The sequence below is a fragment of the Thunnus albacares genome, chromosome 10 (genome assembly GCF_914725855.1).
Source record: "Thunnus albacares chromosome 10, fThuAlb1.1, whole genome shotgun sequence".
In the NCBI taxonomy this organism is placed as follows: domain Eukaryota; kingdom Metazoa; phylum Chordata; class Actinopteri; order Scombriformes; family Scombridae; genus Thunnus; species Thunnus albacares.
Window position 1 is genome coordinate 20238884 of NC_058115.1, and position 27895 is coordinate 20266778.

The following is a 27895-nucleotide window of genomic DNA, read 5'->3' on the forward strand; positions in this document are numbered from 1 at the left end:
ATGGAAATACAATCAAGGGATTTAAATATGTTTATTTGATACAGGGCACAGCTAAGCTCCCTCTGAGTTGTTATGGATTGAATGCCTTGCTCAAGGACATTTCCGCAAGACAGATGTGTTGGCTCTCTAAGTGCTGGGCCACCTTAATTCTTAATCATCATTATTCTGACAGTGGGAGTTGGCTGAAGATCTCCGAGCACCACCTCAAACTTGTTACAGTCATTGATGGGAGCAGACAGAAAGCTTGAGGTTGAAATACTGACTGAGAGAATCCGGTCGCCCCTCCTCAGCTCGCCGCTCAGGTCAGCCGGCCCTCCAGCCAGGATGAAGGAGACGAAGATGCCTTCTCCATCCTCCCCGCCGACGATGTTGAAGCCCAGGCCTGTGGAGCCCTTGTGCAGCAACACCTTCCTTGGCTCCCTGCCAAACAGAGTGACAGCGTCAAGTTGAAGAGCAGGACAGAGAGCACAAGAGAGACAGCAATGACCAAAACTGAAAAGAAGTAAGTATAGGGGTACAGAGAGGCTGTTTCAGACAGCCATCTTCTATTGGTTTACACTCTGTATAATTCCAAAATGTCGAGTGCTTTCAGTTTAGGCTGCTACAAAGAGTATGCCTGCAGATCTTGAGATCCAGATGTGTATATATTTGAGAACATTAAAAAGATAAATCTACTGGACACCCATCCACCAGCAGAATGCAATGATTAATCAGGTAATAATCATGCGCTAATCATAAGGCTAATAAAGATCATTTGGATTACACTGATAACCATTTGGATAACACTGTTCATTCATTGCTATGTATGCAATAACACAAGCAGCAACACGATTGGTTCCAAATGCCTATTATCTACTGGCTATAGGACTTTCTGCTCCTCATGGCAGTCTCATGTAAATGTGCACACGTGTGCACACTTTAACACCCACACATATTAATGTACGCAGACACAATGAGCCACCTCCTGCTCGACAGACCCGCTCAAGCTCTGTTTTAGCTTTAGCCACTATGACTCATCCTCCAGCAGGCTTTTCAGACTGCCTCACTTTTTAAGATGCTAGAGAGGCCAAACCGCTGCTGTGGTCCAGCAAAAGCCCTCTGAGAACACACTTCACACAAATGCAAACACACACACTCTAGGAAGCCCAACACTGGTCTCACACATACACACACTCAAATACTTTATATACAGATGCACACATAAAACATACATGCACGCACGTACGTAGGCATAGACAGACACACACACACAAAAACACACACACATACACACACAGCATGGTTCCCATTAGTGGTCTTCTCTCGAAGTACTCAGCCTGCGGTCTACAGGAACAATTCCTACTCAATCCCTAATGGCTGCGCTCGAACTTGCTGTTAAGACCATTTTCCCATCGATGGCAGCTGAGGCAGCATTCCAGACTTTCAGAATCATGCCCATGACTGGCTGGAAAAAGGGTTGATTGCTCCACTTGAAGACATGAAGAGCAATGGAAAGTTCAAACTGGTACAACAGTGCCTGAAGAAACAGGACTGTGAAACTATTATATTCATTTGAAATGAACTGAACTTGTATGCAGCATTGCCTAAGATCACTGAAAAAGATTAATCGAGGTCTGCAAGATTCCTCAACAGCATTGTTTCTACAAGGCACAATCACAGACAGATTTAATAAAACTGTAGTAGCAAGGCTCAAAACATTTGCCATTTTATGCTCTTGCCTTTTTCCATAGCCTTTAAGTGAAGCAAAAACTGTTTTTTTAGTACCAGAATTAAAAATGAAATTAAAAAATCAAGTGGCAATTGCCTTTAAATATGCTAAAACAGCTGACGTGCCTTCAGTCAAGTCAAGCTTAAAATAACCTTGCTTTCCATCTTGAGCTTTTCATCCCAGCTTGACGAGGCACACAAATCTCCATGGTTACCTTAGGATCCAGATCCGATGCTTGCTTCCGAAAGAGCATTTCTTAACCGTGCATTCAGGCTGGCTCCTCACAGGCGACATGGAAGATGAGACGTTGACTGTGAACATGGCTATGGCACATCACTCAGCTCCTGAGTTACTCCTCGACCCCTCTTCCTATCTGGCCTTCCACTGAGAGGGGCTGGGCAATTTTCAAAGCTCCTGTGCTCGGGGCCTGGTGTTCCCTATCTCATGTTTGTGCGCCGTGATGGGAAACAGCTCCTCTTTGAGCTGTCACACATGCTCTCTCCTCATCATCACTAGCAAGGCAAGACTTAACACTTAACCCTAACGCACCCACACAAATCATCATTCTACAGCAAGAAGCCAAAATCCTACATCCCGCACATCCGGAGTAACCTACACTGTGTTACATCAAGCGAATCAGCACTCAGTGGATGTGTGGAAATGGGGTTGGGCGGTTATCCAAGTTTTTTCCCTTTTACACCATGCTGTCCCCTTGTCTTCTGCTCTGATGCTGCTTTAGGTCCAGCCCCCCTCATATACAACACACCAACATTCCTGTTTGTCAGTCTGGCCCTCTGGAGACTAGGCAGACAGATTCCCAGAAGCTCCTTGCTAATTTGTTAAAGTGTAAACAAACTGGGGAGCTCATGAACTTACTTTCACGACTTTCGGGCCTTTGATTTGACACCCTCAGATTCTGTGACATGGCTAGACAGAGAGCTTGGTTGCCTCTCAGGGAAAACAATGTAGACAACTGTGGGATACGTGGACAACAAAGGCCAAAGTCTTTGTGTGATCTCAAGGTTGATGGTTCTCTCCAAGGGAGCCATATCCATGTGTGTTTCTGCTTGTACTGTTCATCTATAGAATAATAATTGCCTGGCCTTTTTCAAGGAAAGTGGGAGTGAATTCCTACAGTTTTGAATGCAGTCCTCCCTCCCTATCACAAGACCTGCCTCCCCTCCCTTTCCCCCCCTTGCCTTTTCATCCATGCCAGGAATGTAAACAGTTATAGAGAGGTAAAAAACCCTTTCTCTCTGCCCAGCCATTTCTCCTGTGAGTCTTTCTCTAATTCACCACCCCCCACTCTCACCGCAATATTTTCCCTGACTGCGTTCAGTGTTTTGGCTGAGGCGGTCACAGCTCAATCCTAAAGCTGTGAATGGATATGTGGACTGCAGGGTTCAGTGGGTCATGCTGCCCTGGACTCAGCCCAGTAATTGGCTCTGCTTGGCTGATTAATGGTGGACACTGCAGATGGACGCCATTTTCCATAGACAGACACTACCTCTTGCAGCACTTTATCTCTCCCTTTCCCCAAATGGATCACATAAGCTTCTGTACAGGCATGTACAGATACAATTTAAATGCTGCTTTGTCTTTGTCTTCCTTTTCTCTGTGGCTATCTCCTCTTCATGGTCTGATATTTTCTTCTAATTTGACATAGGGAAATTTTTATTAACTGCTAAGGTGATAGACAGGTTAAGATATTTCATGCCTCTCACTGTGACTAAGAATAAAACTGGAGCGATGAATGATTAACACCTAAGATGAGTACTCAGCTGAATCTGATTACTTTTGTTTTAAACTCCCCTTTATGCTTTTGCAGCTTTTAATAATGCTAACCAAAAGGTCAAAGTGTTCCTAATTATTGATGTTTGATTCTTGTGCTGATCAGTCAAAGGTTTAATGTTTGTGCGTGTGTGAGATGCATAAAGTTACTGATTAGTTCACCTGCTGCTGCAGTCATCAGGATCCTGTATTTGCACAAGCTGTGCCTGAACAAAGCAGCCTAACTAGAAGCATTGTTTTGTATATCTAACAACTGCAGTCCTGATAGGGGCAGCAGAGGGGAGATGCTTGTTCAGTGATTGTTGACACTGTCATCAGTGCACACATGTATGTTTACACCAAACACGCATATTAAACACAGAGGTTTTATCTCTTATCAAGCCCAATGTGAACAGGATGCAAGGCAGCTATGTTCAGGACTGACATATCTCCAGAAAGGGGGTAATATCAGATGAAGAGAGAGGGGGGCGGGGGAGTGTCGGGGATGTGTCGGTGATGACACCATTGAGGGGGATGTGCAGATGGGCAGAGGGCCGATACAAGCTCTGACTCATTCCTCACAACCAGCCTGCTCCACTTCTGCGGAAGCTTGTGCTTACTATAGCATCCATCTAAAATAACCCCTCACGGTCGGAGCCAATGGGAAAGCTGCTGGGGTCGGAGGGAGGTGTCTGCTATCTGCCTGTCAGTCTGACGGAGCGAGATGCTCATCTGCTGTGATTGGGATCAAGTCTGTTGTCGGCCATGATGTCCTCGGAGACAATGCCACTCTTTTCTGATTATACAGCAGACATGACACACAAATCCACTAGGGGCAAACAGGTGCGTGCATGGTCACAGTATGTAGGCCATTCTCATTTGTGCCTTTGATTTACGAGTTGTCTGGATGTGCAGGATGTATACCCACAGGTATGTGCCTGTGTCGTAATTGTGCATTGCATTTAAAGTGTGCGTATCTGCATGTGTGCTCGTATGTGTCAGCACATTATGAGGCAAATGTCTCTGTGTACAGTATGTGTGTGTGATTGGTGCTGGCAGCATGGGTGATGAGAGGGGTAAGACCTGAGTGCATGGCCTGGTTTTCCCAGCATGCAGATGAATCATGACAGCTGCAGGACTGTCTGCTGCTACTGGTTGGCCCGTACCGGTTCAGGCTCTTACTCCCCATTACATTTATGGTAACAGCGAGGCTCTGTGTTTATATTTACATACATGGAGCAGCAGGCAAAACATTCCATCTCTGCAAAGGAGAATATTGGGTGGCTTCAGTGTGCCCTCCCATCCTCCTGTACTGTCACTTGCTTTTAACACCACAACCTGCCTTTAGTTAAAGCCAAACAGCGAGACCAGGGGCTGTCTTTCTCTCTCTCAAACACACAGGCACAAACACATAATGGCATCAGTGCATGGAATATATGCAACACACACAATTTGAGCTAACACAAACACATTACATAAAACCAATGGTTCACACACAGAAAAATTAGGGCATTCATCCATGAGGTGATGCATGATGTAAATAAAAAAATGAAACAAATAACTGAAACTTAATCAGCAAACCAGGAGATCTTGTGCACATTTGGTAATGCCAAACAGAGGAAATAGATATTATGTATATTATCGTCTTCAGCAGTAACCACCAGTGAAACTAGCTTGGCCCGAGACAGAGGCTCAGCTTTATCGATGCCTCCTGACAGATGGAATTGAGCAGCTTGTGGGAGCGTGAAGCCCTTTCGGCTGCACTCCTGTGGAGATATGTTTGTGAAGAGCAGGTACGACTCCATTTTAAACTGCGACAAACAGGGCAATATTGTTTTAGGTTCATAGATGTGAGCAGATTAGTAGAAAATTGATGGACAAATAATGACTAAGTGGTAGGTAGACACTTGAAAATATGAACAGTAGAGCTAAAAAATAAAACAAAAACATATACAAAGGGCAAGAGAAAAATAGGCTAATTTCTTATGAAATATTTCTGCTCTACTGTCACTTTGCTGCTGTTGTTGTTTCAGTATTTTGTTGTTCAGCACCTTTCAGTGGAGGTTATAAAAGATTAAAAATGGCTGCATGTAAGAACAGTATGTCACACAAACATAAAAAGCAGCAACATGTTTAAAGTACCAACAGATAAACAGTACAGTAAAGTAGACATGAGGTGTGGAAACATTTACATGCAAACATAGAGACAGAAAGATAAAAGAAGTTAAAAGATGGCTCTGCTTGAAAATAAGAACTTTCTACAAATATCACCCTTCCACCCCCTCCCTTCCCTCCTCTTTCTTTTCTGTCCATTGCCATCTTTCTCCTCTTCATCTGTCTCTTCTGTTTGTGTAATTTGTGCACAGATGTGGCAATGAGGCAGGTGGCCTTCGTCCCTCCCTGGCCCAACTCCTGTCTGATGCCAGATCCAGATGCTGAGCTATACAGAGGAGGGTTAGCTAAGCAAGGCATGATGGACTAGGTTAGTACCTGCCAGAGAAGGGGAGTGGACCTTGGCACAAGGGAGCAGGGGAAGGACAGAAGCCTCTGTAGAGGGCCTGGGGCACCTTGCTGTCCCCAGGTTTGTGGATGACACTGTAAATAGGTTCAGCCCTGCTGTGGGGTACAGGAATCACAGTGAACGGGACAAGTGTAGGACACAAATAAAGCACAAATACCAACAAAGATGCGACAAATGCACATACAAGTCATGTAGACAGCTTGTACAAGGACATTACAGAGCCACAGGACGAACACTCAGTGTCATCCTGTAACACGTTCACGCCACAACACACAGACACAAATAAACGCCTGCATGCAGTCACACATGCACACACACACACACACAGGGGGAAAACAGCCTCCTCCCCAGAGCTGTGGGTTAAGATGACTCAAGGCCTCGTGGGACACTCCAATCAAGCCTCTATGAATGCTACTTCAGATCCAGTACTTGGATAGGAGGTCAAAGGTTAAAACACAGTCATAACAAGTACAAGAAGTGACAAGAGGCCCCTCTGCAAAGCATTTGGTCAGCACATAGCCACCACACACTGTCCAGTTATAACACAGTATGCACCACCAGGGCCCTGATGAGCTGAAAACTGTAAACTGAGGACTTGTTTTGCTTCATGAAACACTTCATGAAGGCACTTTAAACTGTTTAAATGTGTCATTCAAAGAAAACCACACTATGACGACACCTGGAAAACAGCAACTAAACGGAGCGGAGGCTGCTAAAAACAAAAAGAAAACCAATGCATAACTAACATAATTGTTTTACAGACTAAGACATTTAGTCTTAATTTTGTTCCACAGCTGTGTTTCTTCACTTAGGACAGCAAAGTCACAAAAAGGCCTTCTGCTTTTGTCTATAAGCAAAATATGTGCTATAATTTTTTCCAACCTACAGTCATACAGCCTGTGTGAGTGTAATGTATGGGGGCAAAGTCATTCATGGAAGAACCAGCCTGCAACCTACCTTGTGAAGTCTTCTTCCCCCAGCATGTGGCGTGGAACTGGCGAGTACCTGGACGGGGTGACCTGGGGTGGCGGGTACACTGGCTTAGGCTCCATTGCCCCCATGTAGTTGTGGCTGACGTGGTTGTCCACCATGGTGGGGAAGGCTGGAGGGAGGGCCAGACCAGTAGGGGGAAAGAAAGAATGATTACAATACAGGCACAACAGGAACACTGCACAGCTGATTGAACAGGGGACTCTACTGTTCGCATGAAATGACAACTTCATAATCACAAAAAAAAAAGATTTTATTAGAACATGGGTATTATTTGTGTAGTTTTGGCCATCATTTCTATCAGTTATAATAACATTATACCCTACAAAATGTTATTGTTTAGATGTGGGAATGCAGTGACATTGCTAAAACAAAGTTGGGGTGAGAAACATGAGCTGTCAGACAATCAGACAGGTTGTAAACAAGCCAGATTATCAAAACCAATTTATTTGGAGGTACAGTAAAACTGAAATGAGTGCACCACAAATATCTGTAATAATTCCTCACTGCACAGGAAAACTGTGTTCACACAAGTACGGCAAGCACAGTAGGTCAAAGAGGTGATGGATGATTACATCAGAGAGTTTGTATTGTAATCAGATTGTTCAGTTTTGTTTTCTCTTCTAAATAAATAAAGTGTGTGTAGTCCCTTATGATACAAAATGTGCATGCAGGCTTCAAAAACAAAAACTTTTCCCCAAATTTACATTCTTCATGGAGGCAGTTGAACATGATAAAACAAGCGTTTCAAATCCAGATCATCTGACCACGGGTTATACTGTCAGAGCGGGGTTAAGTCTGCATTAAGGGCTCGCATAAACCCTGACAACTGCAAACATTTAGAACATACAAAAAAAAAAGCCCTAAGTAGCCCCCTCTAATACTAACTCACTGTTCTGTGTAAATTTGAGATGCTGCAGCCCAAGATCGTGGGCTGTCATGAGCAGGTGGGATGTGAGAAACCATCCACACTCAGTGGGAGGCAGAGAACTGCGCTTGTTGTTGCTGTGGGAAGGATTGTGTGTGTGTGTGTGTGTGTGTGTGTGTGTGTGTGTGTGCAAGCATTCACTACATTCACTATGTGGGTGTCTGGGCATAGCAGTTTTGGGGAGAGAACAGTGATCCAACACTAAAATTCATGCAGGTCCACTGAAACATCTCTGATAAAGATAAAAAGACGATTCCCAGTGCAAAACACGCTAACATGGACCTTGACTTATAAATCACTCTTTACCTTATGTCAAACATTTTGTATAAATAAACCTGTTCCGGTTTTGGAGCTAACTGCTTATGGATTAGTGAATATAAAATGTAGTTTCTGACATTTACTTTAGGGATTCAGCAGACTAGACTAGAAGAACAGGAAGAGGTAGATACGTACTGCTGGAGTAGTCCGGAGGGGCGTACATGTCATTGAGATGCACGGGTCCCGGCTTGGCCACCTTGAGGTAAACCATATCAGAGGTGTTCTTCAACGCTGCCACCGCCTCCTCGTGACGCACATCCTGTAGCACGATGTTGTTCACCTGAATGCGATGATTGTCGAGAAGACAGGAGGAAAAAAATCCTTGTATCAACACCTGAACACCTCGTGTCTTTGCTGTACTGTGACAACATCACACCAGCCATCACACCAGCCAACACAATAATGAATCATAGCTTGAAAGTATTATGAGATTTCAGTACATTTCATCAGAAGGTTGGTGTGCTGTGCAGCGTTAACAGAGGTCAAAAGCAGTAGGTAGAGGTTCTGAAGATGCTCTGAATTTCTACAGTTTTAAGACTCAGTTCCCTGGAAATAAACTGAAGAAAGTATTTGAACACCATATTTTAGCACTTTGGGTTAAATCTCAAAAAATGTGCTCTTTGTAAATAACTCACAGCAGAGTACATGTGAACTGAGAAATGTTGGGTTTTATATTATTGAAAACTACCTAAAACCTTTATAACTCTACTAAGACACCCAGAGTGCAGTAGAGTTGATGTGTTGCAAATGAAATGTCTACATGTTTTTACCATACAGGAGGTATGACAAACTTATTTCCAGCATCTACATGCCTTTTGATAATATATGACACAGTCGTCAGTTTCGTTTCTCAGTGGAATGACAGCTTGCCTTTTCTCTGTTGTGAATTGACATTTCCCTTGCACAATGACTGAGTGTCTAGTGTGGTACCAGATCCGTGTACTTAAGGATCTGTTAACTGCCATGTTCCTATAGAGTTTTTAATTTGTCCTTCATTAAAGTCAGGGGCACTAAAAAGGTCATATATACATCATCTTTAAAATTTTAAGTGTTCAAAATATGTGATAGATATGTGTTTTTATGATTAAAAACATGGCTGCAAATGCACACTGTATAAATCTGAGCTCTGTAGGAAGTTCAGTAAATGATTGCATATTGTAGCTCAAGTTATTTGCAACTTTTACAGAAAGATCGTAGGGATAAGTGTTTTCTTTTTTGATATGTTGTATCCTTAAACACATAAAATATGTCTTACTCTTACGCCCAGCAGACGGGCCTATTTATCGCCCCGTGGTATGGCATAAATGGTAGATTATCGATCATGCTCAGAGCCATGAATGCTGATGTGAGTTGTCTGTGGTTTAGCTTAAAATGACAGGATGGGGCAATCAACCAGATAATGTACTTCTCTTCTATGTCCATTACGAATCCACTCAGCCACATAAATAGGTGTTTGTATAGAATCAACAACTACTGATGGCTTGTGCCTCATTGATTTAGTCTGTTGAAAAGTTGCTAACTTGCTAGTGAACAACATAAACAACCGAAACAAATTCATTTTGACTAGAACACTTGATGCGACTGAGTCAGAGGGGATGTTTAGGCTCATACAGCTAGCAGGCGGTCTCCGGTCTGCAGCCGTCCATCCTTTTGGGCAGCTCCTCCTTCTATGATCTTGGTAATATAGATGCTGTTGTCTCCTGGGATATGCTGGTTGCCAATCCCTCCGGCAATGCTGAATCCAAGCCCTGATTGAGTAATATAGACAGTGAGAGAGTTAATAATTGTGTTGGAAATCATCTGATTTTACACATTTTTTATATATATTCCATAGCTGGGGCTGTCCCTTATTTGCTGAGTAGTTGAATTATTTGTCAGTGTTGCCTTAAAATAGTTAGAAAGCCTATTATTTATGAATTGAATGTACATTTGTCCTGGAAAAATAAGTTAACCCCATTCCTATATGTACAAAGTATCTTTCATTAATCTAATTCTCTTGTGGTGTTTCAGCATTCATGCAGTGATTTGGATACGAGACAATGAACTTCTATATTTCTATCATAGTGTGTGATGTGTGTAATGTCTCCCGGACCTTTTGGCCCTTTCAGCAGGTTGACCTCCAGAATCGTCTCAGGTGGGGCCTGCCTCCGCCGGACCAGCAGCCGCACTACTGGCCCTGCCTCCTTCAGGGCTTCCACCGCCCGGCTGTGCACAACCTCAGACACGTCCACATCATTCACACGCAGCACGCAGTCGTTCACCCTGAGGAGAGACGGCTTTTAATATATATCATACAACACCTTCACCATATCAGTCAACAGGTGACAACATGGAGTTAATGCGCCACACAAAGGCGGGGAGACCCTTGCATGGCCAATGTAATCAGAAACCTCCAAAGCACATAAAAAAGCACTCCATATCATAATTTTTGCATGTTTCAGGCTTTGGTTTTCCTGTGAATCATAACTTTGAGGAAACACACAGAGCCTGGGGGCAGAGGGCTGTAGAAACTCTGCCTCCCACACAGCACTGCCTGGCGGGACATGGTGGTGGTGAGCGTTAGAGAAAAAGAGGAGAGAGGTTAGAGTACAGAGAAAGAGCTGAGAGAGGATGGAAGGAACAGAGGAGCTTGAAAAGAGTAGAAGGAAAGGTGAGGATGAGGAGGAGGAGGAGGAGAAGCAGGGAGGGTAACATGGTAAGGAGGGGAGACTTACCCCAGCCTTCCATCCATAGCAGCTGCTCCTCCAGGAATTATCTTGGTGATGAAGATCCCCGGATCATCGGGAATGTGGGGATTGTCTATTCCTCCAGCAATGCTAAAGCCCAGGCCAGAGTTCCCCTGCACACAGGTTATGATTGGCATTTTCAGTGGGGGTACAATAAACAACATACACACACACTTAGATGTAAGTGATGGACCCAATGTGGGCTCAAGGTCAGTACAATATGGCTCTTAAGTGTATTGGTATCTCAGAGGAACACGTGATCGATGCAAACTGCTCCAGGGATTTCTCCAGGCATTTCTGATGTCCATTTTCGTGGACACGTGTGTGTGTGTGTGTTTGTCCTTGCATGTGACGAATGATAATGCCATGTATTCCATTAGATGAGGGCACTTCATTCAAAATGTCACGCTTATTCCATCAACCCACAGAGAGGCATTAATGGTGGAACTGCCCTATGTCTGCAGGGAAGTGGATTTATGATCTAAAGTAAAGATGAGTTGAGAAGCGTCATTGCTATTGCATGATACAGAGCTTCTCACTCTCTGCAGGAGACAGACACAACCATCTCCCGTCGTTCTTGTCCCTGAAATGACAGAGGACCCATTTGGATCGAGTGGGTCCGGGCACACTGCTGCATCTGACAGCCGTGGCCACAGAGACAGGCAGCAAACAAGACAGCTGAGAAAAGACTTCACTTTATTATTTTCTATAATTAATGAGCAACAGTCGCAACAAATTAGGACAGAGGGAGGCTGAGGCCTCCCAGTGTGCTGCTCTGGAGCTGAGAGGAATAGACTGGGCCTTACCACCAAATGTTACACACCCACAGACCTTTTAAAGTGTGGCTTTGCATACTTTATTTAAGCTTTCTGCATGCAGAAATGCCACTTAGAGTGGAAGGGGCAGAGAGACACTGTGCATCCATTGTGGGTTCCGAGGTGCATCTATATGTGGGTGGAATAATGAGAGCAGAAACGTATAGCTCTGCCACTACAAGCTGAACCACCGCTGACAAGTGCAGTGGTGCCTGCTGAACAATTGAACAGGAGAGCACTTTACATTTCTGGCGTCTGCTGATGACATGTGCATCAGGATTATGTAAAAAGCTATGCCTCACTGGCGTTATTCTGTGCTCATACTCACATGAGACATCACACATAAGACATTCTTACTGCAGTGATGTAACAGCTATAACACCACCATGTCATTTGATTCTCATATAAATGTATTGATACCAGTATTAAGATTTTTCCTTGGTTTTTATGTTCTTTAGACTCAGTAAGAGAAGACTGAGCTGCTTACTACCACCTAGTGGGGAGAAATCCATCCATCATGCAAAAATACATCAAAGAGGAATGTGCAAATTTTGGGAAAAAAAAAATGTTACAAGGAAACTGGTAAAACTCACCCTCTCTAAAATGATCTCCTCATATTTGTACATCCCATCACTGCCATTTACCTGTCAAATGCAAAAGAACAATAGTTAGTTACATCACCGAACCTGAATTATGTCATTTTCTAAAAATAGTTAAAGAAAAAAAAGAGATGCATGCAAATGTTTTAGCTAAATCCTTTACCATATAATACCACGCAGACCTATGTACAGACTGAACACTGAGAACCGTGAAAATAGGATTATTGACAAAATATACTGAAGATACATTCACCAGATTGTTTTACTAACTAAAAATATCACCATGAATTTCTGATGCTACAATAAAAAAAAGTTTCTTTTTTGTAAATGCATATGCGCTGTGACGCTAAATGTGCAACTGCAGAATGCACATTCCTCACAAACAGGCAGGGTCAATGGGATAATGGATGTCGGTCCACATGGCAAACAGCATGTTGCTACCAGGAGGAGGCCCTTTTATACACACACACACACACACACACACACACACACACACACACAATCACGCTCATGCTTGGACACAGAGGAAGTGTGAATGAGAGACATGTATACTGTACAGAGAGAGAGAGAACAGATACTTACATAAGGGCCTGCATCTAGTGAGTCTGCGTTGACGATGATGGGGGGAGGGTTGGCCTGTGAATATGAAGAGATACACATTATCTCAGTGTGCGAGGCTGGCAGCACACAGACGTAATGCGGTACACACACTATCACTTGGGAGCAAAGTGAACGGATGCCATGGGAACAGTCAGTGAGTCTCCTTGGGGCTGAGACTGGGGGGGGTGGGGTGAGGGAGAGGAGGGGAGGGAGGGGGTTGGGGGGGGGCGTCGTTTGGAAGGTGTGAGGATTGAGAATGAGGACTGGGGCAGAGAGACCGCTGCTTATTAACAGCCACAGCGAGACGTCCTGCGGTCACCTCATAAAACAAACAGGCTTGTGTTGCAGCTGTTGGGACAATAATCTTATACCACGTCAGCCCCACCCTTTCACTTTCATTTCACACACTTACAAAAAACCAAAAAAAACAGCACGTAGTATAACATACAGAACGCATGATTTCATGGTTCAGTGATTACTTAGTTTATATGAAACAGAACTGTAAAAATACTGCGCAACATAAGTTAACCTATGTATATTTTATTCTATGATTTATTATTAGATCAATGTGTTGAGCCAATATTGACCTTTTATCATTCATTAATATCAAAACACATTATCCACCACCTATTTGGTATTTCTAGTACAGAAACAATTAGATTAATAATTACAACAGTTAGCAATTGTTAATCAATTACATTAACAAGTAGTTTAATTGAATTGTTGACTGACAGGAGATTACAGTTCTTCTCCACTACTTGCACATAATTCTTAAAATACATTACATACATACAAAACATTACAATACATTATTAAACCTCCCATTTCCCCACCAATATAAAGTATTGGTATCAATGGTATCAATACAGTCAACACACTTTACAAAAACCTTCTTACCAAAATCAAACATTACTACATAATTTTCAAACGCCCACCCTGTCATAACACAAACTTACTATAATATTATACTGCTGTATACACACACACACACACACACACACACACACACACACACACACACACACACACTTCCCATTTGAAACATATCTATCTAACACATGCTCTGAACATAGCACAGGTGGGAAATTTTTGGTACACATTTAGATTCTGCAACATTTGTGTTTTGCAACATAAACATGTAGAAAAAAAGATGGAAGTGGAATAGAAAAGTGAAATAAAAACAGAGTCAGTAATACAGAGCATCAATTGTATTGTAACTCTTGTCTTCTGTTACTGGGGATCAAATGGAAAAGCTACAGTGAATCCAGTACAGTCGTACTATAAATTCAGCAAAGTTCAGGCAACCAGAAACCAAAGTATGTTCATCCTCAACCAAGACGCTGCTGCTTGCTGGATGTGGAGGAGTTATGTAAAGGCATGCTTGCTGTCATCTAGCTGTTGTTGATGTTTTGACTTGTGTAAATCAAATACTTCACAACAAGACTTTAAGATGATATCATTACAAATCATATTTGGAGCATTTGTCGAGTAAAGGATGTGTAAGTGCTCTTGTGTAGTTTCAATTGCGTTCTGAAGTTTTGATCTGATGGAAAATCACAGAGATTTCAGACTTTACATAGTGAAGGGAACACAAGCCCTGTTCATATTATTCTCATACAATCACAGTGAGAGTTGAATGGATGAAATGTCTTTAGTGCTGTGCAGACTTGGTTTAGAGATGAGGCACATTGTGTTTATATGCAGAAAATAATGTGTAATGTAAGAAATGGAGAAAAACTGTAATCGATATAAATTCTGACAATTGATTAATCATTTAAATAATTCATTAAGGAAAATGACCAAACGTTTGCTAGTTCCATCTTCTCAAATATGCAGATTTATATCCTTATAAATTGACTATCAATAGTGTTTGAATTGTTGTTTGAACAAAACAAATAATTGATGTCACCTTGGGCTCTGGGAAATTATAATGGGCACATTTCTCTCATTTTTTCCGGGGAAAAATGCAAAATACCTGTTTACATCCTTGCAAATGAATATCTTTGGGTTTTGGGCTGTTGGTCAGCCAAAATTAGATCTGATGATGTCACACTGTCTTCTAGAAAATTGTGATGGGCATTTTTCACTGTTTCTGACTGTAGTTGCAGCCCTACTGGCAAACAGATTGTTTCATTTCTAAGGTAATAAATGCTGATGTCTCCTCTGCTACTTAATGATAACTGGGTCAACTATAAAATATATTAAAAATACAATTAATTATAGTATTATTATTTAGAATACACAACACTGACAATTCTTAACAAAGTAAGTCTTTGTTCTGTGACATAAATGCTATTTTGTGGAAAACACTGATCACCCTGATTTCTTTGGGGGCTTGAAAAGAGTCAAATGTAAAATACAGATAACCTCTTGCCAATACAGATCCACAGTATCAGCCTTCATAAAACCCAGCTGAAGCCAAGTACAAGTGCTACACTTCAATTCAATTCTTTCACTTCAACTAACTTGCCAGCTCAGCTCTATTGTGCCACCTGGTGTTTCTTTCTCCACTTCTTTAGGCCTGCAGAGCGGCCGCAGAAGCTATGAGACCTCGGAGGAAAGCTGCCAGAGTGGAAACAGAGAAGCAGAAGTGTGAAAGAGGAGGCGCTGGTCGGTTTAGGAGCAAGCTCGAAGGCCGTCCTCTAGTTCAGCACACCGGGCTGTCTGCTTTTTATTGATTTGATTCAGCTGTGTGGGTGAGGGGATGCTGACAGCGCTGCTCGGGGACCTTACACTTCCTGAGGTCCAACACTGAGGAGAAAATCACTAGCTGTCTATCTTACCCCTACCCTCCCCCACCTCACCCCATCTCACCCTCTTATACCTCTGTCTTACTGATATATGCAGATACTGCCTGTGTCCAATCAGCTGACTCCCACTGAATCTGATCTTCCTCCTGAACCCTCATCATCGTATGCACATATACACATTTTTAATTATTTAAAATGAGATTTTATAAGTAAGTCATATTGTGTAATTTCCTTATATATTGTGGAAATGTCAATGAAAGTCTCACAGTCAGAAGTACATTATTATATTTACTATGATGAAGATCTGGGGAAAAACAATCAACATAATATCAATATAATGATTTCATGTTGTATTGAAACATAATAAATACCTTCTTTTTTCAGGGCTTTAGAGCTGCATTACATTTACAGTAAGTGATTGCATTTTCTGGAAACATTTGAGTGTTGTAGCAAAATGTAATGAACCTTGAACCATTTTACATGTATGCTCATCATATTCTTAATATTCATCATATTCTTGTCATTAAAATTATTTTTAAGGTGTTCACTAAAGCTCAAACAGTGATCCTTTTTATATTATATTAACATTGAGGTATTTATTTAAAAAAATATTAACATTATTACATTACTTGAATTTGATCACATTGCCTTGTGCTATTTTATTTAGAAATATAAAACTCTCAATTGAACTGCCAGAAAAAACTACTAAAACATAATACAGATCACTATCATTAGGAGTGAAAAGAGTGGAAACATCTTTTATCATGTTATATGTAATTATAGAATATATATTGTCATATATTGCTGGAAAAACAGTTTCAGTTGAGAAACTTTGTGGATAAAATAAGCAGAGAGAGGAATGTCTGTTTTTGTCTAATGCAGCAAATTAAATACCCGATTAGTCAAGTTACTTCATCACATGTATCACATAAATATCCAAAGTGGTCATAAAACAGTGCTGTTCACTGCATTACAAAATTACCCACAATGGTGTAATACACCCAGTGACATTAAAGGAATAGCTATTATGGTATAAATTCTATGGAAAAATCTCTGGCGGTTGGCAAATATATCGCCAGCCAATTTTCTTTCAACCCTTTGGACATGCATACTATTAAAACATTTCTAAGACTACACTACTTAGTATTTAAAAGCCACTGTTCAAGGGTTTTCCATCAAGCTGCATGAGGCTTGAAACTTGAAACACTCTCTTAAAAGATCTGATCCTTAATGAAAATCCTCCATCTCAAACTCTGCGCAGGTGTCGTTTCATTTCTCCAGTTCCTCACAGTTCTTATTGAGTATGTTTGCTGGTAATGAAGGCTGCCCTGCAGATAAACAGGAGCTGTAGATTTGACCTGCTCCACTCGGTGGTGATGTGATATGACTCTGGACAGCTGTGTCTGCAACCCCCCCACCCCCCCTCAACCCCTACCCCACCAAATCCCCTCCCCCCTCCCAGTCAGCACAATCGGGCCTTCGTTGTAATCTGCATATGGACTAACAGATGCTCCCGTCTGTGCTTGTGTTTGCACATTTCTCATCTTAAACCCAACTCTTAACACGCGCCCAAAATCCAGATATTTTAATAGTAAATGTATCATGGGTTTAGAAGTCAACAGCAGGCGCTTTAGTGAATGGAAACTGTAAACTCAGAAAACAAATGTCCATACAGCAAGCAGTGCACAAGGCAGGGATGAAACGCAGCCTGAGGGCAACACAGGGGAATAACATTGGCTACTGTTGTTCCTTCGTGACTGACAGACTAAGCTACTGAATCCGCATGTGACAAAACACACTTGTTACAGTATAACGCTTGCGGTGCTTATCATTAAGTATCATAGTGAACCAATGCTGCCCCAACGGGATCACTGAACCTACAAGTCCAGCTGAAAGACAATAAACCCATCAGTCTTATAAAAAAGCAGTATTATCCTGGTCTGGGATTGCTGCGTAATCCCTCTAACTGAATCTTACTTAACAAGCAAACAAAAAGGAATAATGGACGATAATCTCAACACGAGTTTGTTTAACATTTAGCAATTTACTCAAGTAACTCAGATTAGATTGGATTACCCATCCCTTCTTGGGACTGTTGGTCACTTGCTCTTACCTCAACGCTAATTTGCTGTCCAGAGGAAGAATTTAAGGCTATAAGATCTGACTGCTACTGAAGTTTATGACATATATTTCAGTGTCTGTGCTATAACAGGCCATCAGGGAACAAGCAGGGGACAAACACTAATTTACATCATCTGTATGGGATACTTTGATGGGAGGCAGGCTAAGGATGACAGAGGTCAACCCAAGAAGGGATGGGAATGTCTGTCTGTGTGTTACACATGAATGTGGGTCAGGGAACTCAAAGTGGTTCAATAGGTGAAGCAGTTAAAAGTAGCAGATGTCGTAAAATGCCAGAGCTGTAGACTTGGACTTGAGTCAGACCTAAAACAGCTATAATCGATTCTATTCTATAACAATGGATCGAATGATGAACACAAATGTGATGTGAAAGGTTTGCTTGTAGTGACAAACACGCAGAGAATTTCTCCCTCAACATTGTGCAGTTCCCCTAAGCTCCACAGAGCATTTGAGTGTGTTTCAGCTCATTGTTTTGGCTTTTCAGCCCACAACTTCACTGTTTTGATTCATTTACTGCTTTTATGGCCTCATTTCTAGCAGTAGGCAGACGTTTTCAGCAAAGAGGCTCTAAAAATCTACCTGCCGAGCACCAAGTGGCAGACAAAGTTAGCAACTAGTTGGTAAACATAGTGGAGGATTTAGCAGCTAAAGACAGAGATGTTTCTGTCAGGAGCTGGTGGAGACCAAAACAGAGCTAAAAGGAGAGTGAATATTGGACATTTATCTGATGGTCAAAGCACAAATCCAAAGGAATGCTAACGTCGCCCCATATATGCTGGATGTGTAAAAAGGGCAACTGTTCGCTAACACGTTGAAGCATGACACATTAATTAATTGAAATGACTTGGTCTCATCTAAGTAAAAACACATTTAAGAGCTTAGAAAAGATTGTATCAATTAAATGATCATCATTCAGACACCTGAAAGATTTGACTATGAAAACCTGAGACTTGACTTGATATTTGCCTTGTCAAGAGAGGAGATGTGGACAAAAAAGATTTAAAAACACCTGTGTGACTGACAGATATTGCGGAAACTGACCCGGTCTGGATATGATTATCACAAAATTCCCCTTTTCGTTTTCATTTTCATAGACGGCTGTTGCTCTTCACCTCTGCCACCTGCAATGCAGAGTTCAGGGTTTGTAGCTTTGAAACTATGAACATTCATACAGACAGGCTGCGACATGGAGGAAAGTGAGCATACTGGACACAAAGACCTCATGCACACACAATGACAATGAGTCCAGACTGCTTCCCCAGCATGAGAGCATTACAACAAGTCCCCGCTGACCACCAGGAGTGATGAAAATTCACTCGCTACAGAGCTTTCTTTCTCCGACTCCCTCTTCTCATTCATCCATCTGTTCATAATAGTTCTACTTTTTTATTCATCAATCTATCATCTTGCTCTTCTGTCAGTTTAGATTGTGTGTCTGTCTTCTTGTCTCTCAGCATCATAGTGGATGTGTATCATGTCCTGGCGCTGTTGGACCACACAACACTTACTTGGCTGCAGACCCTCGGGACAGTAAAGCTACAAAGACTCCCACTGAACCTTGGCAAGTGCAGGGCACAGGCTTCATCCAAATTGTTAAATAATCAATGTGTTCCCATGGTAACCGGTGCTCGCACGGTATTGGCCGGCAGGCCCACTTAGCCACCTCCCCCTGCTTCACCTCTCAGGGCTCTCACTGCAGTTTATGCGGCTCTGTTCTCGCACATGCCTGGCCATGGGCTGGATGTGCCTGACTGCCTTCAGTGCTGCCTGTCCACGTCACACACACACACACACACACACACACACACACACACACTCCTTCTTCAATCCATATGTCATGAGTTAAATCGAGAGAAGCTGCGTTCAAAAATGACAATGTGGCTGCAAGTCAGGAGGACTGATTTGACTAAATATCACACATTTTTATGTGTTGAAAGATATGAATCCTGATCATTAGAGGCACAAATACATCAGCTGACAGCCACTTTGATATGACCATACTGTGTTTGATAGCAGATTGTTTGTGAGGCAAACATAAATCGCATATATATCATATATAAATCATACATATTTCACAGGTCTAAATATAGTCGGACACTGCTTCTCTTTAATGAATATGGTGATGTATGTGGTAAATAATTGGCCAGAAAGCTAGAAACTGCAGATAGTCAACACTGACACAAACATATTTTTAAAAGTCGTAGATCATCTTATTATTATTATTATTTTGGTATATCTTGCATAATGTGTACACCTGTGGATGCCTCTGCATCACTGCCGATGACAATGATGTTGCACCTCAGTAAAGTTAAACCCTGGCTGCTCTTCTTCTACCTGTCAGCATAACTTTAGGTGTTTTCAAACCCTCAGCTTCCTCGCAGGTAGAGTGGAAGGGAAGAACAAGAGGGTTCAGCATGTGCACAGCGACGGCGTGCTGACAAGGCAATAACCCCTTCCTCCTTAGCAAACATTTCCACATCAGTTCCTCTCTCGCTGGGCACACCGACATGGCAGCTCAGTCTCCAGTGGTGACATCGCAGTGAAATATGACAGTCAGCCCCGCTCAGATGATGCACCCAGTCAGTCAAATGATATAGCCAATGCTGAAGGAAGCTCTTCCTGGAACTAAAGTCAGAGCTAATAGCAGATAGGGAAACAAGCTGTGCTATGATGTGCTTATGTTAACTAAAAATGTAATGTTCCTTTGGTTTTCTGATGCCTCTAGTGGTACAGTGTTTACGTTTTCCTGCAGAATGTGGGATGAGAGACGCAGTCAGCGGTGCTGCTCTGATCCTCTGGCTCTCATTGGCCTCTCGTATGCCACGCTGCAGTCCAATCAATACCTACTCAATTACCATGCACCCAACATCTCATTCACGCTGTGGCCCCTGTGCCGGAGGGAAGAGGGAAGGAGAGAAGCAAGGTGAGAGACAGAGCCACAGGATGGATGGAGCAGAGAGGGATGAGCACATGACAGCGAGAGATGTTTTACTCGCAGACGCTGTCGAAACTCAGTGCTGCATTCTTTGTCAGGAACAAAGGCGGAATAACGAGATGTAATAAAGAAAATCCCATAGCGGTAAAGGTCAACTGCTCCTTCTCTCCTGCTACAACGCCAGCTGAATCCAGGCGTTCATTTCAATGAGGCAGCCACAAGGAAATTAATTAGTTCAAACATAAAACGGCCCCATTAAAGGCTCAAAGTTTTTTGATTTGATGGCTATGATTGAGCATTGTGACTATGTTGCCCCCCCCCTCCAAAACCCTCCCAACACACACCACAGAGGCACATTCATGAAACCATAATTAATAGCCCGTCACAGCTGTCAGCAGCAGCGCTCTTTCCTCATCTTTATGTAATATTACAAAAGCATGCTCTGGCTTACCTCTCTGTCATGCTGAGCAGCTCCAAATGAGAGCTGGCTAGTTTGACCTTCACAAGTGCAGCCACAGAGGGAAAAGTACTTAGTGTAACGAATATTCATAACAGTGTTGCTCGAGAAGGCCTTCTACAAGTCTGCTGACAATCGATTAGGGTTGAACATGAGAATGTCTGTGTGTGTGTGTGTGTGTGTATGTGTGTGTGTATGGGCTTGCCGTGCTTTAATCTTGATGTATATATCTTATGTGGGCAGGTGGAGTGTGCGCATGTGTACTTACAGGACTAGAGCTTGTGGATAACTAAGTATTGTCATTTATCTACTCTCAGTGGAATCCTATCATTCAACAAATTTCTGTTGTCCAACGTAAAAAATTCAGAGAGCTGTAGCGTTCTGCTGGCCAAGTGATTGAGACACATATCATATACAGTAACTGCAATGTCTCTGGTTTAATGCTGATGGGAAACTTTTTTGCATGGCTTTCTCTCCTGCCCATGTTTCCTGTCTACTGACAATAACAGCTAAAAATGCTCCCCCCCAAAAAAAATGTTTTGGAAGAGTTTGGTCGCATGAACTCCATAACAGTGTAACTGTGACTATCAGTTTGATGATTGAATCTGATTTTGCATACATTTGCCAAATCATGATATATATCCACATAAACTACCCTTTTTAATATCATGATGATAATTTAAACCATAACCATTTTTAACATCTCTAGGGCAGCAACTAATAGGATTATTTTTATTTTGAATAACCCTGCAATTCATTTTTGATTAGTGTTTGATTGTTTAATTGTTTAATTGATAAAATCTAAGAGAAATTGAAAGTGTTCAAACTGCTTGTTTTGTCTGATTAACTGTCCAAAACCCCCAAAATATTCAAATGTACAATTATATAAAACTGATGTGAAATGATGTAAAAGTGAGAAAAGCGGCAAATCTTCAGATTTGAGAAAGTGGAAGCAGTGAATGTCTGGTGTTTTAGTTTGATAAATAACTTGAATCCACTGACTTGATTATCCAAATTATTGCCAAGTAATTTCATGGCAATTGATTAATAGATAAATGGACTATCATTTCCCTTTTTCAGCACTGCCCCTCATGGCCACAGTGAATTGTTTTGCTAAAGATGTTCATTGTGATAATATAAACCTTGTTATTATTCTTTAAAATCCAGATTCACTGCTTCATTAGTTGCTGTCCACTGCTAATATACATCAGTCACTGGACTCACACTCACACAGCCAACACCAAGACAAACCAACACTCAATCACAAAGTAACAGCACTGGTGAAAGTTACCACATGTGCTGTGCTGTGCGTATATGTGTGTATATGTGTGTATATGTGTGTGTGTGTGTGTGAGGCTCCTTAATGAAGGAAGCTTGTCATGTGTGAGTGTCATCAGTATGCTTCACATAATCCCGCCCCCACTGCTTCCTCTACATCAGAGGTCACTGCAGCATGTTACCTCACAGCTCTTGACTAGTTGCTACCCCTTGTTGCTAAGCTGAGAGAGCTGCTAAGCTTGTTCCTCTCTGGTGTTTTGGATCCTGTGCGGAGTACCGGTGACAGTGCACAACCACACACAACTGAGCGCTGCCATTTTGATGCTTTCACGACTGCCACGCTGCCTCCTCAGTCAACAGGGGTATATATTACTCATCTGCTGTGGTGTCTTGATGGAGAAAGTGGATTCTTTGGTTTTATTTATTTGAATGAATCTTCATTTTTTGGGGGCTTTGTCTGTGTTTGTGTGTGTGTGTGCTCTGCGTGATGCTGCGAGGAAGCTGATGGTGTTGCTGAGGTAACAGCCTCATTTTTGACATGACAAGGTGAGACGTTTCACCATGCGAACAGCCACTCACAGACTCCAGTAAAATATAGTGATTAATTTCCATGTTTTGAGATTATTTTCATCTTTGTTCAGAACACTGGAATAATTTTTTGAGATGGTAAAAACTACGAGTTGCAGCAAGATGAGTGGTTGAGTGAGTTAGGAGTTAAAGCTGCACAATATATTCCTTTCTTCCATTTTCAGTTTTTCGGAGGACGTCTTAGAGGGTAGAGGGTGTCATAAACTTTACAAATCCTACAAACTTATAATTTGTTATATAAAAATAAATAAGTAAATAAATAATAAGTCAATTAAATTAGTAAGTAGTAAGTAACTTGACTTGAATATATCAGTACTGATTGAGAAAGTGCACAAGTACATTTCACTTTACATCTTAGTCTCTTGAAATCTTATAAAATATCATATTTCCAACTTGTAATCATAAAACAAGCCTCTTTCTAATAAAATGATGCTAAGCTACCTCCTTCCCCGACTCTTAACTCTCTCTTTATATCCCAAAATTATTGACTACAGGAAAGAAAGTAAAGTATCTCGCTACGGCTAAAAGGGATCCACATAAAAATTAACAATCTAAAACCAGAAAACACACCGGATGGTCTAAAATGCTCTGTACCTCTTCAACGAGAGCACTCTGCTCTGATTCACTTTAGTCACGTTCATTTTCCCTATTCCTTTCCTGAGCTCTCCAGAACACAATCTTCTGAGCTGCAATTAGACCCGTCCAGTTTTAGACTTTTTGTTTCCTTTAATTGGGGAACACTGGACTGTGATTCCGCTTCATGAACCCAACTACGTTTACTGCTTTAATCCGTCTGATGCATTTTACTGCAAAAAAGGAAAGGAAAATGTTTCTCTCATTTCCTTAACACGCCATTTCCACCACATGCCTCTACTCCAATCTTTCGTTCATTCATCCGTTTCCTGTTTCTTTAAATGTGACTGTAATTTTCTGGACATGAATAAATGGAAATTACTGTTCAGCTGGTATTGGTTCACAAATCAAAATCATGAGACAGTGATAAAACTACTGAGCAAATACAGACTACTTAGAGCTCCACTGTTAAAATAATATAGTGACAATAACAAGACTACCTTTGACCCAAAGCCCAATGAAAACAATTGGTCCCCACCTCCCAGGGGACCGAGCCTCTCTCTACAGCAGCAGCAGAGATCCTCCTGTCATGGTTGAGGTTTCATGCTGTTCTATAAGCTCCACTCAGGAACGCCCACACATTCACATATCTCCATTCACTACCCTTGCCTGAGTTTTGGCTCACAATAAGTGTAGGTGTTGAAAGTGATGAAGAATTACAGTAAGTAGGACAACAGGCGAGGCAACAAAAACAAGAACCGTGCCTCTAGTTTCCCTGTGATAGTTATGAATACATGAGCACATTTATCCATATGTTGATGTATTTAGCGCCAAACAGCGTTTGTAGCACTTTGGTGATTGCCAAATCAATCTGCCTCCTGTTGAGGGTCCAGATTTGCCCTTCTTCTCTGCCCACCACGGGTTGTGTTCAGGCACGACACACAGACCTCTGAAGAACGCGTCACGGCCGAGATCAGAGCAGCCATCTTATTGGACTGGAGAGATGACACACACACACACACGCTGGTCTGAAAACATTCAAACCTTTAAGGCTTTAAACAGAAACACAGGTCACCAGCTGGCTGCCAAAACACAAGAAACCTGTTCTGTTGGACTGTTATATTTGGACAAAATATATGGACTGTGGCCATGAAAATAAAACATGAATGCATTAAGATGTCAGAAAGCTGTCAGAATGAGTGCTTAAAATGAAAATCCTTCCTGAAACTGAAAAGGAGCTTAAAGGAATAGTTTTGACATTTTGCTTTCTTGCTGGAAGTTGATGAGAAGATTGATATCATTCTCATGTTTGTCTGTCAAATACGAAGCTATAGCCAGGAGACAGTTAGCTTAGCTTAGCATAAAGACTGGAAACAGGGGGAAACAGCTAGCCTCACTCATTAGAAAGGTAACTAAATCCACCTACCAGCACATCTAAAGCTGAATCTGTACAAAAAAAGTATAAAAATGAAAAGTTTTACAGAGTGTTATGTACCATTAGACCTTAGAGGTGCTGGTACGCTGCGATAAATACTTTTCCCTACATTCTGTAGACCCAAGAATTTATCAATGAAACCAAAAATTGATAACATTTAAACCAATAATGAGAATAATCATTAGTTGCAGTCCTTGCTCATTAAATATTGGCTTGAGTGTGAAGATTGCTGTAACAAAACAGAAACTTGGGAATCATTTTTGCAAATTTGTAATGTAATACTATGTCAAATTTTATAAATCATATTTTTTTCCATAAAATCTGTCTGCTTTGATTGTTAACAAAGCAACTCTGTTGCAATGAGATCCACACGCTTGTATGATAAAGTATTGCGTTGAGATTTATTTTAAACAAACAACATCATGAGATTAAAATGGGGAATGAAGTTTCAGGACGGATTTGTCCCTACTAAACAGTTGTGAACTGGATTAAAATTGCTTATCACTCAGTCAAAGTGTTCCACAGGATCAAAAAGAGAACATATGTACTTGACTTAATATTTCATCACATAATCAAACTCCAAAGATGCTTTGACAAGTGGATAGTATGTACAGTAATGTCTGTATATAAATCAAATCAAATGAGCAAAAGGCAGAAAATGTAATTCCTTGAAGAGGTCTACAGTTTAAATGACATACCAAACAACTAACTTTTGATTAACATTTGGACCTGGTTATACTAAGCATTAATTAATTTCCTCAACACATTTAGATCTTTGCTTGAATAAGAACAATAATTTTCTTGAATTCTCTGTGCGCGGACTGATGTCGCATCATTCCTCTCATTCAGACTCGCCCTCCGATCATTCCTGCCTGCTGAGATATTCTAGTGAGCATATGCAGAGCTTGGATTTGGCTGATTACATAATTGGAAATTTTAATGGTGAATATTAATCCACAATGGCCCATATTGGGTTTTATAAGCAGGCTGATCAGGATCTGCAGGCTCTCGGTAAGCAGCGGCAGTCGACCGACAATGAAGCTCTGGGTTGGAAGAGCTCTTTATATTACACAAGTGGCATGGCTGACACAGCAGAGCACCACTACAGTGTTCAATAGTGCTGCTCACCATATACCTACAGCACATTTTTAGTTGGTGTTCTACGTCATCACAGATACATTTTACTACATATAAATAGATGGATTGTTCCTTGACTTGTACTCGTGTGTCAGACAAGTGCAGCAATCAAAAAGCTCTTGGAAATTCAGAAGCCTTTGGCCGCCTGCGTATCAACATTGCAGTCTGTGGGTAATTAGCTAGCTGAGCAGCAAAGCTACTGTGCAGCTCTGACTGAGCCTGCACCATGGCAACACACAGGGCCGTGTCTGAGTACAGGCTCCTCGCTGCCTTCCTTTCCTCTGCTTTCCTTTCCTTTCCTTTCCTTTTCTCCCCCCTTATTTTTCTTTCCATTCCTCTTCCTCGTTCGCTTTATCCCCTTCTTTACTCCACATCTCTCATTTCCTCCCTTCTTTCTTTCTTTCTTTCTTTCTTTCCTTCTTTCTTTCTGTCTTTCTTTCCTCCTCCCTTCCCATCCTTTCATCTCCTCTCCTAATCATTCTCCCTTGCATCCCCTCCCCTCTTGCATCATCACGGCTCAAACTGACACAACTGAAAAGACACTCACTGGTTCACATTCATGGCGGGCTCTGCGTCGTTGCTTTCCTCGACATTCTCAGCACAGGACTGAGCACTTTTGTGACATATGACAATTGGTTGGACAGCGCAGCCCTGTCTCCTAAAAATGATGTTAAATAAATCACACAACCTATCTGAATTAGCCAAATATGTTTGTTGGAGACAGAGGTTTTTTTTATCAACATAACGATAAAGCATTTTTATTCAATGTATCTGCAAAATGTTCACTGCCAATGTACTGTGTTGCAATAAATAAAGACATTTTAAAGAAACATTTTGGAATATATTCTTATTTGCTCGGCAAGTGTGAGATAAGGAGGGAGATACCACTCTCTTGTATGCGTGCTAAATATGAAACTAGGTTAGCTTAGCTAACAGCTATCCTGACTCTGTCAACAGTAGAAAATATCCACCAACACGCACATATTGAAAAATGAGGTATAATGTATTAATAGTAAGGTTTAGAGGTGCCAGTAGGTGGATCATTTTGTTTTTACAGCTGTTTCCTAATTTTTCTAGTCTTTATGCTAAGCTAAGCTAACCATCTCCTGGCTGTAGCTTCATACCATACAAACATGAGGGTTGTATCTCTCTTCTCATCTAGGTCTTGGCCAGAAAGCTAATAAGCGTACTCTCCCAAATGTTGGAATATCCCTTTGGTGTTTTAATGGTTTTTTCCACTCAAAGCACTTGGTTAAGGTTAGGTAAAGATGTTCAACTGAAATGAAAATCTTTTCCAGCTCCCAAATTTCCTTGTCCGACAACGTCCCTAAAACCTCTGAGCAGTATAGGAACTTCACAGTTCCTGGTCTGGAAAAAAAGATTGAAAAGTAATTCAAAGAGCAAATTATATTTCCTCTAAAGAAAATCAGTAGTATTTTAACACATTTTGCAGAGTGGCTGCATTAATCCCGTTTTCTGCACCATACGCTCATCATTGGTATCAGCTTATACATTCTCAAACAAGATATTTTCACAATATCAATGCAGTTTGGTCGTATTGATGATCAGCTAAACAGTTAACAATAATTAGAAGGTTCAATGGCGTGAACCCTTCGTCTGCGTGA

At 41.5% G+C, this 27895-nt stretch overlaps 1 protein-coding gene across 11 annotated transcripts in view; it reads right to left on the bottom strand.

Annotated features, from left to right (window-relative positions):
- dlg3 (discs, large homolog 3 (Drosophila)) overlaps window positions 1-27895 on the bottom strand; it is an 84663-nt gene that overhangs the window by 19722 nt on the left and 37046 nt on the right. For 5 of the 11 annotated variants that reach the window (XM_044363368.1, XM_044363369.1, XM_044363366.1 and 2 more), the window contains 9 exons: window positions 12958-13011; window positions 12370-12420; window positions 10950-11074; window positions 10328-10497; window positions 9847-9983; window positions 8371-8515; window positions 6957-7119; window positions 5969-6094; window positions 264-420 (listed from right to left, as the gene is read on the bottom strand). In XM_044363368.1, the coding sequence (XP_044219303.1) occupies window positions 264-420; window positions 5969-6094; window positions 6957-7119; window positions 8371-8515; window positions 9847-9983; window positions 10328-10497; window positions 10950-11074; window positions 12370-12420; window positions 12958-13011 (1128 nt within the window). Of the gene's footprint in view, window positions 1-263; window positions 421-1922; window positions 2082-5968; window positions 6095-6956; window positions 7120-8370; window positions 8516-9846; window positions 9984-10327; window positions 10498-10949; window positions 11075-12369; window positions 12421-12957; window positions 13012-27895 lie in introns of those variants that run through there. The other 6 variants (XM_044363374.1, XM_044363373.1, XM_044363367.1 and 3 more) reach the window with 5 other exon arrangements.